Genomic DNA, 13,363 nt, shown 5'->3' on the forward strand with positions numbered 1-13,363 from the left:
GAGAAATGAAAGAGAAACGCTGAGAAATGTGTCTGTCTGGATCCCTTCATCAAGACAATAAAGCGACTGTTGAGGGAAAGCTACAGTAGCTGCTTATGAGTGGGATGGAGACCCAAAATGGGAGCCTGGTGGCCTGGTCGCCCACCTTCTCATCCAAAGCCTTGTGGTGTTCAAACAGGGACTTGAGGGCCTTGAGGACCTCCACTTCACTGGAGACCCCTGCTGGGGACTGGGCCTGCCTCTTCACCACTGTCATCCTCAGACTGCGCTCGTGACGGGACACAAGACACTCCAGGTGCTCTAGTAACAACTATATATTGGAAGGGAGAGGGAAAGATGGAAAGAGAGAGAGAAGGGGGGAAGAGTAGGAGAAAGAGACAGCCAGAAAGAGGCATATAAAGAGATTGAGGTAGAGGGAGAGCGAGGCAGAAGAGTTAGAGACGCACAGAAGGAGATGGAGAGAGGCAAAGGAAAGGAGAGACAGGCAGAGTAGGAGGTGGAGAGGAAGGAAAAAGGAGGACAGAAGGTAAGAGAGGCACAGGAGGTGAGAGAGGGGGAGAGAGAGAGACAAGATGGCAGAATGACAGAGTTAATAGGGAGTAGACAGGAGTGGAAGAGCATAAGATAGCAGAAAGGGGGAGAAACATGGAGAAAAAGGAGGGGGCAGAGGGACGGTAGGAGAAAATGTGAAAGTGTGTACTAGGGAGGAGAAGAGGGAGTAATAGAATTAATCAACACCACAACTACAATGGGTGAGAACAAACACAACTGCTGGGAAAGTGCTAAGGAGTAAAATGGCTGATAAACATCTTACACGTGTGTTATTTCTCTCTGCCTTGAGCTCAGAAATCTCCTCTTCCCTCTCCAGTAGCTGCTCCCGGCAAACATTTAGCTCCTTAGTCAGCACAGCAAACTCCTGCAAAACCCCCAAGCAACATAACATAACATTCGTGAACATATATGGACGACTTGTAACATGCTCACATATACTCAATCAATGTAGACACAATATTACAGGAAATATACTGTAATCAGCTAGGTGTGCAACCAACTCTGAAAACACACACGCATGTACAGTACACACATACGCATGTACACACGCATGCACACACACAGACAGACACACAGGCACGCACGCACACGCACACACGCACGCACGCACGCACACACACACACGCACAGACATTGAAGCAGTAAGCAAGCATAATAATCATGTACTGATCCACTGACACAGATTACGCTGCGGTGACACTATCAGGCTCAGAGCCGCCTATGTCAACTGGTCTTCAAGGATTAAATCACTGAGTTACACCATGATACTGCACTGAAAGGTGAGAAACACAGCATTGATATGTCACTTACAATACTAACTGGAAACACTGTCAACAACAGTGTGAGTAAAATATCTGGCCATCAGAAGGTAATACAACATGCAACACTTTTGTAATTATTCCTTACCCTTCCAAAAAAAAGTGAAAATTATCCCTATTATTGGGAAGAAAAAGGAAACCCCCAAATGAAGGTTTTGGCAGCACCATCTTTCTAATGTTCATTTTGGAGGCACAAGCTTAGAACCTTTGTTTTTTCACTTGACTACCTTCAGACTGGAGGACTACAATGACAATGTATATGCTGCAATGTAAGCCATAACAATTGCTGTCGTCAACATGGCCTAAGACACACAGAAACATACAGCATGAAATGCAATGGGTCAGCGATGGGAGTCAGAGATAAGAGAAGGAGAGTATACAGATGGTGACACGGTAGGACTGTTGGCACTTTGCTTTCTGGGGTTGGTCCTTGTTTTGGATAAGGGTCAGAATTTCACTTGGCATCTCGGGTCATTTATTTTTATTCCATCTCTCTCTCATTCTCACTGTCTGTATGATCAAGGAGAGACGTTGGGCTCCATTCAGTAGAACTCTTATTTAAAGAGTAGCATACAAACATACCCTTTATCACACGGTCCAATTAGTAGTCGTGTGCTATATACTGTACAGTTCACGTATGCTTTGTTTATTGTACAGAGTGATTGCTGTGTACTTGTATGCACACTTACTAATTCTAATCTAAAATCACAGAATGGTACTGGGGTACCGTTCAAAAATCTTGTTTTCAGAATAAGCTGTGTGTGTGCAGTTGAGGCCCCGTAAACCAAGCATACATTTATTAAACTAAATAATAATAAAAACAAAACAGAAACTGTGGCTGTCTGTAGGATCAGTAGTGTGTGGATGAGTGGAGAGGTTGTATGGTGAAAACAGATTAAAAAAAAAACAAAGGTGGTGGAAGCCAGCCTGCCAGTCAGGGAAGACGGTGTGTTTGTTGGCTGATGTGGCCACCCTATAGCCCACCTGCGCCACATCAGCTGACGATCCTCCCAGCTTTGCCCACTGGCCTCCTGCAACAAGCAAACTAGGAGACAGGAGATCCCAGCAGATAGAGTGGGAGGGACATCACAAGCGCATAGATGCGATAAGGAATTATACAACAAGCAAGGTGATGATGCTGTTTGTATGTGGCTGCTATGAAAGTGAACTGTGTGTGCGTCACAGGAGATTGGTGGCACCTTAATTGTGGAGAACGGGCTCATGGTAATGGCTGGAGCAGAATTCGTGGAATGGTATCAAATGTTTTCCAGATGTTTAATGCCATTCCATTTACTCCATTCCAGCCATTGTTATGAACCATCCTCCCCTAAGCAGCCTCCACTGGTGTTCGGGTGATCAGGGGTGTTGTGGGGTCTCCTGACCCCTCCTGTCTCAGCCTCCAGTATTTATGCTGCAGTAGTTTATGTGTCGGGGGGCTAGGGTCAGTTTGTTATATCTGGAGTACTTCTCCTGTCCTATTCGGTGTCCTGTGTGAATCTAAGTGTGCGTTCTCCACCTGGCTGTGCTGCTGCTCCAGTTTCAACTGTTCTGCCTTATTATTATTCAACCATGCTGATCATTTATGAACATTTGAACATCTTGGCCATGTTCTGTTATAATCTCCACCCGGCACAGCCAGAAGAGGACTGGCCATCCCACATATGCTCTCTCTAATTCTCTCTTTCTTTCTCTCTCTCGGAGGACCTGAGCCCTAGGACCATGCCCCAGGAATACCTGACATGATGACTCTTTGCTGTCCCCAGTCCACCTGACTGTGCTGCTGCTCCAGTTTCAACTATTCTGCCTTATTATTATTCGACCATGCTGGTCATTTATGAACATTTGAACATCTTGACCATGTTTTGTTATAATCTCCACCCGGCACAGCCAGAAGAGGACTGGCCACCCCACATAGCCTGGTTCCTCTCTAGGTTTCTTCCTAGGTTTTGGCCTTTCTAGGGAGTTTTTCCTAGCCACCGTGCTTCTTCACCTGCATTGCTTGCTGTTTGGGGTTTTAGGCTGGGTTTCTGTACAGCACTTTGAGATATCAGCTGATGTACGAAGGGCTATATAAAATAAATTTGATTGAATTTGATTTGATTGTGTACCTGTAGTCATTCCCCCAATTCTGTTGAAAAACCTTTCTTAATAAAAGGAAGCTAACGGAATGAAATGGGAATAAGCCTACCTAAACTCTCATTTGCAACTGTCTGGACTAATGATTACACCTTAGATCAGCTAGATCAGGTGTGCCCAACATTCTTTGACATGGGATCTACTTTTTAATTTGCCAGCCTGATGAGATCTACCAGTCTCTAAATCTAAACCAACCAACAAAATGTATGAAACGCAACCCACCACTGAGTATGGACCTGCTGCTATGATACCTATTTGATACCCAAATATAATGTGGACCGATAACATGTTTTCCACAAATAAGTGCAACTCATTTAATTTCCTACCTTAGTGTGACTTTTGGCATAGGGTGGAGGCAAGTCGTTTTTCATAGTCTGGGCTGCAGCAGCTTGTTGCAGGTCTCATGCAGGCCACAAGGTGGTCATCAGTCATAACAGATCTGTACTTCATGTGAGAAAAATCTGACTCACAGAGGTAGGTTGATCCTAAAAGGGCTGATACGTTGAGAGGACGTCTTCTTATGTCGGGATACTTCTCCTCTAGCAGTAGCTCCCAGAACTCTTCCTTCATCTCAGTGGTTGCCCTGGAGTTCAGCCGAATGTCATTTTGAAGGGTGAGAATTTCCGTTTCTGCTATAGTTTTGTCCAACTGCAAAAGTGATCCCATTTTGGAGGCAATGACTTCCACATTTATGTCTGTGCCAAACGGAAAGCACATATAAGTGGCAATAGGCTCAAGTGATGCAAAGTCAGTGAAACGACTGTCAAACTCAGATAAGATGCTCTGGACTTGCTCCACGTAAGGTGCACTGTCAAGCTGTGCTGTATCCTTGCCCTGACGTTCAAGTTCTGAATGAATCGTTTTGACAGAAGTGCAGGTCCTTACGTTGCAGCTTTCTTGAGAGCAGTTGTAGTTTTGCATTTAATTGTGTTCACAGAGCTGATAATTTCAATTACATGTGCCTTTTCCTTGCAGTTCTACAGTCAGTTCATTAAGCATGTAAGTTAGGTCAGTGAGAAAAGATAAATCCAGGAGCCACTGTGTGTCCTGTAGGTGTACATATTCTGCATGTTTCGAGACCTTGAGAAACTCCATGATTCAGGCAACAGCTCACTGAACATTTTTCCTCGGCTCAGCCACAGCACATCCATGTGCAGCAGCAGGTCTGTGTGCTACGCTTCAGTCTCTTCTAAGGGAGCACGAAATAGTCTCCCTGTAGGCTTCTTGCTCAAATAGAACACACAATCTTCATCGCAACATCCATCACCTCTTCCATGTTTAACATCTTCCCACACAAAGCTTGCTGCTGAATTACGCAGTGATAACTGAACTCAGCAAAAAAATAAATGTCCTCTCACTGTCAACTGCGTTTATTTTCATATTTGTATGAACATAACAAGATTCAACAACTGAGACATAAACTAAACAAGTTCCACAGACATGTGAATAACAGAAATTGAATAATGTGTCCCTGAACAAAGGGGGGTCAAAATCAAAAGTAACAGTCCGTATCTGGTGTGGCCACAAGCTGCATTAAGTACTACAGTGCATCTCCTCCTCATGGACTGCACCAGATTTGCCAGTTCTTGCTGTGAGATGTTACCCCACTCTTCCACCAAGGCACCTGCAAGTTCCCAGACATTTCTGGGGGGAATGACCCTAGACCTCACCCTCCGATCCAACAGGCCCCCGACGTGCTCAATGGGATTGAGATCCGGGCTCTTCGCTGGCCATGGCAGAACACTGACATTCCTGTCTAGCAGGAAATCACACACAGAACGAGCAGTATGGCTGGTGACATTGTCATGCTGGAGGGTCATGTCAGGATGAGCCTGCAGGAAGGGTACCACATGAGGGAGGAGGATGTCTTCCCTGTAACGCTCAGCGTTGAGATTTCCTGCAATGACAACAGGCTCAGTCCAATGATGCTGTGACACACCTCCCCAGACCATGACGGACCCTCCACCTCCAAATCGATCCCGCTCCATAGTAAAGGCCTCGGTGTAACGCTCATTCCTTCGACGATAAACACGAATCCAACCATCACCCCTGGTGAGACAAAACCGCGACTCATCAGTGAAGAGCACTTTTTGCCAGTCCTGTCTGGTCCAGCGACGGTGGGTTTGTGCCCATAGGCGATGTTGTTGCCGGTGATGTCTGGTGAGGACCTGCCTTACAACAGGCCTACAAGCCCTCAGTCCAGCCTCTCTCAGCCTATTGCGGACAGTCTGAGCACTGATGGAGGGATTGGGCGTTCCTGGTGTAACTCGGGCAGTTGTTGTTGCCATCCTGTACCTGTCGCGCAGGTGTGATGTTCGGATGTACCGATCCTGTGCAGGTGCTGTTACACGTGGTCTGCCACTGCGAGGATGATCAGCTGTCTGTCCTGTCTCCATGTAGCGCTGTCTTAGACGTCTCACAGTACGGACATTGCAGTTTATTGCCCTGGCCACATATGCAGTCCTCATGCCTCCTTGCAGCATTCTTAAGGCACGTTCACGCAGATGAGCAGGGACCCTGGGCGTCTTTCTTTTGGTGTTTTTCAGTCAGTAGAAAGGCCTCTTTAGTGTCCTAAGTTTTAATAACTGTGACCTTAATTGCCTACCATTTGTAAGCTGTTAGTGTCTTAACGACCGTTCCACAGGTGCATGTTCATTAAATGTTTATGGTTCATTGAACAAGCATGGGAAACAGTGTTTAACCCATTCACAATTAAGATCTGTGAAGTTATTTGGATTTTTACAAATGATCTTTGAACGACAGGGCCCTGAAAAAGGACGTTTCCTTTTTTGCTTAGTTTAAGATAATAAGATGCTATGGTTGCCGCCTTCCCTTTGGTCACAGGCCTGTGAAAATTGACTGCTGCACTTCCAGTAGATATTTTAGTTCTTGTACTTTCTCTTCTTCGTAATTCAGTCGTTGCTGGAAAATCTCTTTCCTGGGTTTTGTGTGTGGTTTTGAAATGTCGTTCTATGTTACCTATCTTTGGGATAGCGATGCTATTATGGCAGATGAGGCACACACATTTTGAGTTTGACATGACAAAAAAATTATCCTCCTCCCATTCCTTGTGGAAATGATACGTTTTCTGTATCCTTCCCTTCACTCATTATTGCTTCTGTCGACCACACAACTTAAGAACAATTTAAGAGCGAATCTCAGTCTACAAAGTTAGTATATATACCCACTGAAGTAGATTAGCCTTCACCTACGGTGGACATGAAGGTCAATCTAATGAAAAATATGAACACAGTACTACTGTATAATGTCCTATCAGATCCATAGGCTATTACATCTATTACCAATGACTGTATGGTAATTACAGTGCTAAAAACAAACAAATGTTTCCCTCAATCTGAGATGAAAAATTGCTAAAAGAAAATGCAGACAGTAAGAGAGCAAAAAGACAAAAGGGAACACAAGCACAAATCCTCTCCATGTGTACAACACCGGTAACTCTAAAGAGGCAGGAGTGGAATTAATTGATATCCCGCTCCACAGTTGATAGTTTTTCTCTATATGGGGGAGCACACTGATCTGCCACTGCAGGGATTTATTGTGAGCCAGCTTTGCTCTGCAACTGATGCATACACAGACGAACACGCGCATGCATGAACACACGCGCACACACATGCAGTCGCACACACGCACACCTGCACCACACACACACACACGCATACGCACAAACACACAAATACACACTCAGACATGCCAATCACACCGACATACTCACTCACATGAAAATAGATTGACTGTACCGCCACTCATACATACTGTACCCCCCCCTCCCCCCCCCCCCCCCACGCAAGCACGGGCACACACACACACTACTGTACCTGTGGCAGGGCGATGGACAATTGTCTCGAGAGGGAGTCCTTCTCATGGCCTAACTCTCTGAGGCGTAGCTGGGCCGTCCCAAGGCTGTCCTGGGTCTCCCTTAGGCTCTCCAGCAGCCTCTCCCTCTCGGTCAGCATGTTGACCATCAGGGACTCCAGGTTCCCTGTGCTGCCTCCCTCATCACCCCCACCCCTTGATTCTCCTCGGCCACCATAGTCCCCTTCCCCTATGGCACCACCAGGGCCCCCAGCCCCAACCCCAACCCCAGGAGAGGAGAGGCCTCCACCGCGCCCGTCCTCCGAAATGGTGGGCATCACTTCGCACATCATCATGAGACTGGAGAGTGTGTGGCGGGTTCTGAGAGAAAACGTCTATGTTGGGAGTTTGTGTTAACCCAAAAGTCCTGTGTGCAGGTGGGTCAAAGTGTGTGTACGTGTGATTCGTTGACAGAATGTCTGTTACTTGAACGAGATCTTCTGTTTGAGTCTGACTGAAATGACAGTGTATAAAAAAAGATAAATTGTTCCTTTATTTCTTAGTAAAAAAATAGCTTTCAATCATGTTTGACGCTTCCATTTCACTCCTTCTGATGCCATCTATTGCATTACTACTTCTCCCCAAAACAACACTAACAAATAGGCTTAGTGCACTTTTCTCTCTCTCTCGCTTTTTTCTTTCTGTGCAACAACCTGGGTTACTAGGAAGGATCTATGTCAGGGTTCCGCAACTGGAGGCCTGAGGGGCCGGGACAAATTTGGCCCTCTGGTGATATTATTTGACCCCCCCCAAAGTTTGCCCAGCAAATAAAATATGTATTTATTTATTTTTGGACATAAAAGACTGTAAAAACACCAGCAAACCAGCTACAATTGATTTTAATTTTGAAAATCTGTTCCAAAGTATTCTCACGCATAATAGAGAGATATATGTGATCATATACAAATGCAAGAAAGATTTGAAATGATTATGTTTCAGTCAAATGTTATATCTGTATGGGCTTCTTGCGGTCAGTTCCGCCCCCTGACCATCCACTCAAGAAAACATCAGCCCGCGGTTGAATCTAGTTGATAATCCCTGATGTATGTGCTCTTGAATGACCGAAGGAGGAAGTATCTTTGTGAAACTGGGCAGTGGTGGGAGTCTAGCATTGGCTGAGGAAAGGGAGTGGAGGAATGGATAGTGGAAGGCCCACCTTCCGACTGGATCCACAGGTTGGGTCTTCACAACACCCGGTGCGATAGCTGAAAGAAATAAAGATAGACAAAGCGTCACACTAGGCCCACCTCAGTTAATGCATTGTATACAACATAGGAAAAGACAAGCTAGGCCAGTACCACAACTACTGTAAGACAATTCTACAACATAAACATGTACTGTAACATGATGTACTGTAAGTGTAGTATCTCAAACATGATACGAAATATGTAATGAAATATAGGTGTGGGACCTGGTTCAACAGGGCCCGTGTTTGTTTTGTTTTCCAGTGTTAAAACATTTGCAATCTGTGTTCTTATTGGTAGTACCTCCCCATTTCTATATGTTTTCTCCCTACTGAACATGACCCAGATATTGACCACATCTTGTGTGTTATACCTATTAGTGTATTCTCTGTGATTTAACAAACAAAGCGTGTGCAAGCTTTTTTTTCTTGCAGCCCAGCACTAACACACCTGATTCAGCTAATCAAGTTTGGAAAAAATGGCTGATTATTTGATTCAATCCTGGTCCTGGTGAGACACAGTGTGCAGGCTTTTGAGACCACACAGACCTATGTAACCTAATCTAAATGCTGAAGACCCTCACCTCTCCAGATTGGGGTGCAGACCGGCACATAGTGGCTCTGTAGTCTTTTCGAGAGAGACTACTAGTGGTACAGTAACAACAAAGGGCTGCCCGGGAAGACTACAACTCCCAGCCTGTGTCCCAATACTTTACAAACCCTTCCTTCCCTTATATTTATCTAATGATCACAGATCAATAAGGTGACTGGATGAAAAAGCTTGTTTCCCACACCTGTCCAGTTTGTGAACAGAGAGGATAGGCCTAAAATAGAGATCGAAGGAAAGATCAGTGTTTTTCTTCAAGCCTGGTCCCGGGCACCCACAGGCTGTGCAGGCATTTGTCCCTGCCCCTTGTTAACACATACTTGATTTAAGAAATCGGGGTCTGGAAACTGGTGTGTTAGTGCTGTAATAGATGAAAAGCCTGGACACCATGTGAGTCACCAGTAAGGAATACCACTGGTCTAGGTGTTACATTTTATTACATGATGTGGTGGCTGTAGATAGGGCAAGTCAGGCCATCAGAACCATGAGTCAGTCTGGGTAACCACTATAGCATTCCCTCCATGACCTGCCAGGAAGAGGATGTCTGGCAAACTGTAACCCACCCAGCACCTACTGCACCTGGGTTACTCCTGCTGCTCTACCAGCATCTTCCATCTCATCCAGGAGAGCTAAGGAGGACCACCGAGGCTGTCTCTCATGCCATCCTTCTACTGGTACGGGCAGTGGTCTCCAACCCTGGTCCTGAAGAGCTACTAGGTGTGCAGGCTTTTGTTCCAGCCCAGCACTGACACACCTGATTCAGCTCTGAGGTAGGGGGTACTTAGTGATGGCCAGTGTGCCTGTTCAGGGGACTAGAGATATTTACAGAAACACATTCAAAAGCAATACAGAACACTGCCATATGATCAGAGCACAAACAGACTGGACAACCAGGCAATGTGACCCTTTAGTCCCTGCACTTCAGGACAAGTGCTAGATGTGGCCCAAGCCTTTCCACAAAATACGATACCAACGGTAATGCAGTAGTGTTTTCATTATCCTTGTGGGGTAGGCTATTCAAACATGTTAATGACAATACAAACAGTTGACACGAGGATACAAAGGCGACAAACCTCTCAAGACAAAAGATGATTGGGCTTGAGATAACAATTCCACACGGACTAATATGCAATGTCGGCTAATACTGCATCATTGAACAGCTACAAAATGATCTCTGTATACTATTTATCATCATACCTGCCATCACCCTCATCATCTCTGTCAACACCCCATAGCTGTCACATTTTCCTAGCATGGTTGTGGTTGTTCTTTCCAGCCCAGAGTAGTAGGCTATCTCATGGTTGCTCTCTATATTGCTCTCTATATGGCCAATTAGGAGCAGGCATCAATCTTGTACAGTATTAGGTTACTAAAATAGCAGCTATCCACAAATGGGGGTCTAATAAGGAAAATATGAAATGTTTGAGAGAGAGAGAGAGAGATTGATGAGGAAGGTAGGAACAAGGCAGCCTACACAGCGCTGTTCACCAGACATTGGGGCGGGGAGGGGAGTGTGGCCAAGCCTTTCGCTATTACCGACATTGGAAGAAAGTGGGGCATGATCTGTTCACCATAAGTGCTGTCTTATATAGGCTACTCAGCATTTACGCACACATTCAATTATTTATTTGACTGCCGTCTCAGTCATTAATGATGACTGAGACGGCAGCGGTTTGTCCTGTTAGCCTATTTCCATCCATCTCATATCATGAAACGCATCATTGAAATCAATAACTGATTGTCAGCAGCTGGGCAGAGTGAGACAGAATCAAAGGAACGAAAGCCAATCAAACATGCCTTTAATCGCATCCCCAACAGTGTTTCAGTGCTGAAAACGAGGCGTTTGGAGATGGCAGCTATAGTCTACTTCCATGTTTTAATGTATGGAAAGAAAAATATAATTTGATAAAACACACACACAGCCCCACACAACTACAGACATTCCTGAATGTTCATAAAGACATCCACAGTTTGCAGGAAGATATCTCGGATGGTTAACTCTCATCATGCCATAGGCTACTCATTTTATGGAGAACAGCACGTCAGAAATACACTGAACGGGATCCTAAATACATGTCACGCATTTTGGATACAATTTACTCCAGAGACAAACGAGATAAAAACATTAAAAGATGGTTATTCTTGGAAATCGTTGCTTAATAACGGTAGTTTATATGCTAGTGTATTTGTTTATTATAGGCGTATAATAACTTGGCAATGCATAGGCTACATATACCGTTATTTGTAGGCTACATTCTCTCTCTCTCTCGTGAGCGCCCTAAATAAATCGAGGTGTGTGTTGCTAACGCACCTGTAGGTTAAGTACAGTACAGGTGTCACGTTTATTTTATTGCATCGTTTATTGTATTTATTTACCTCCCTCCTATATTCCCCTTCCCTTCCTGACAACACAATAAACATAGGCTAACTGGTTATCGGCTACACACAAACCCACACATTTTCCCAGACTCGTCTCGTTTCATGCCATAAGAAAATGGGTTGCAAGGGGCGGTGGAAGTTACATCCTTACCACAGTCATCGCGCGATGCTCATACTATCCAAATCTGACGTTAAATATTTTTCGGACACATCTCCGCGGATTATGCCTCCGTGCCTGTGCTGCTTTCAAATCCCCAGATATATGGTTCCCCCTGTCTCTCTCCTTTGCACATGTAAACGGCATAAGGGAGCGGGGAGCGGCGATACACCACTTTACCATAGCCTCCCCCTCTTTCGGATTGGGAGGTAATGGGTCTTAAAGAAACATCCTCTCAGTATTCTCCACATCTCTCTGTGATTTCCGCGTGCGCGCACACACACACAAAGCACACACACTGAGGCCAAACAAACACCTGATTTAATTACAAGTCCCCCTGACTGCTGCGCGCGATTCCCCCTGACAGCGGCGCGAGATTCCCCGACTGCGGCGCGCGATTCCCCTTGACTGCGGCGGTTGGGTATGTCATGTACTGTTAAAATTGTGTTGATAGATGTTATAACTTTCATAAAATTATTTTATTGATATATATGTATATATGTATATATATAGTTATAACATCTATCAACACAATTTTAACAGTACATGACATACATAACCACCGCAGTCAGTGTATATACAGTGCCTTGCGAAAGTATTCGGCCTCCTTGAACTTTGCGACCTTTTGCCACATTTCAGGCTTCAAACATAAAGATATAAAACTGTATTTTTTTGTGAAGAATCAACAACAAGTGGAACGACATTTATTGGATATTTCAAACTTTTTTAACAAATCAAAAACTGAAAAATTGGGCGTGCAAAATTATTCAGCCCCCTTAAGTTAATACTTTGTAGCGCCACCTTTTGCTGCGATTACAGCTGTAAGTCGCTTGGGGTATGTCTCTATCAGTTTTGCACATCGAGAGACTGACATTTTTTCACATTCCTCCTTGCAAAACAGCTCGAGCTCAGTGAGGTTGGATGGAGAGCATTTGTGAACAGCAGTTTTCAGTTCTTTCCACAGATTCTCGATTGGATTCAGGTCTGGACTTTGACTTGGCCATTCTAACACCTGGATATGTTTATTTTTGAACCATTCCATTGTAGATTTTGCTTTATGTTTTGGATCATTGTCTTGTTGGAAGACAAATCTCCGTCCCAGTCTCAGGTCTTTTGCAGACTCCATCAGGTTTTCTTCCAGAATGGTCCTGTATTTGGCTCCATCCATCTTCCCATCAAATTTAACCATCTTCCCTGTCCCTGCTGAAGAAAAGCAGGCCCAAACCATGATGCTGCCACCACCATGTTTGACAGTGGGGATGGTGTGTTCAGCTGTGTTGCTTTTACGCCAAACATAACGTTTTGCATTGTTGCCAAAAAGTTCAATTTTGGTTTCATCTGACCAGAACACCTTCTTCCACATGTTTGGTGTGTCTCCCAGGTGTCTTGTGGCAAACTTTAAACAACACTTTTTATGGATATCTTTAAGAAATGGCTTTCTTCTTGCCACTCTTCCATAAAGGCCAGATTTGTGCAATATAGGACTGATTGTTGTCCTATGGACAGACTCTCCCACCTCAGCTGTAGATCTCTGCAGTTCATCCAGAGTGATCATGGGCCTCTTGGCTGCATCTCTGATCAGTCTTCTCCTTGTATGAGCTGAAAGTTTAGAGGGACGGCCAGGTCTTGGTAGATTTGCAGTGGTCTGATACTCCTTC

General features: G+C 44.8%; 1 protein-coding gene across 4 annotated transcripts in view; it reads right to left on the reverse strand.

Moving 5' to 3' along the window:
* LOC110498794 (liprin-alpha-3) overlaps positions 1-11,912 on the reverse strand; it is a 63,416-nt gene extending 51,504 nt beyond the window's left edge. The window contains exons 1-6 of one of the 4 annotated variants that reach the window (XM_036955581.1): positions 11,700-11,911; positions 9,749-9,981; positions 8,536-8,584; positions 7,343-7,833; positions 815-916; positions 146-310 (exon numbers count right to left, since the gene is read on the reverse strand). In XM_036955581.1, the coding sequence (XP_036811476.1) occupies positions 146-310; positions 815-916; positions 7,343-7,675 (600 nt within the window). In that variant the 5' untranslated portion in view covers positions 7,676-7,833; positions 8,536-8,584; positions 9,749-9,981; positions 11,700-11,911. Of the gene's footprint in view, positions 1-145; positions 311-814; positions 917-7,342; positions 8,585-9,748; positions 9,982-11,699 lie in introns of all 4 variants that reach the window. The other 3 variants (XM_036955583.1, XM_036955582.1, XM_021575421.2) reach the window with 3 other exon arrangements.
* Between the last annotated feature and the right edge of the window lie 1,451 nt (positions 11,913-13,363).

Source organism: Oncorhynchus mykiss, chromosome 20, assembly GCF_013265735.2.
Source record: "Oncorhynchus mykiss isolate Arlee chromosome 20, USDA_OmykA_1.1, whole genome shotgun sequence".
In the NCBI taxonomy this organism is placed as follows: Eukaryota; Metazoa; Chordata; class Actinopteri; order Salmoniformes; family Salmonidae; genus Oncorhynchus; species Oncorhynchus mykiss.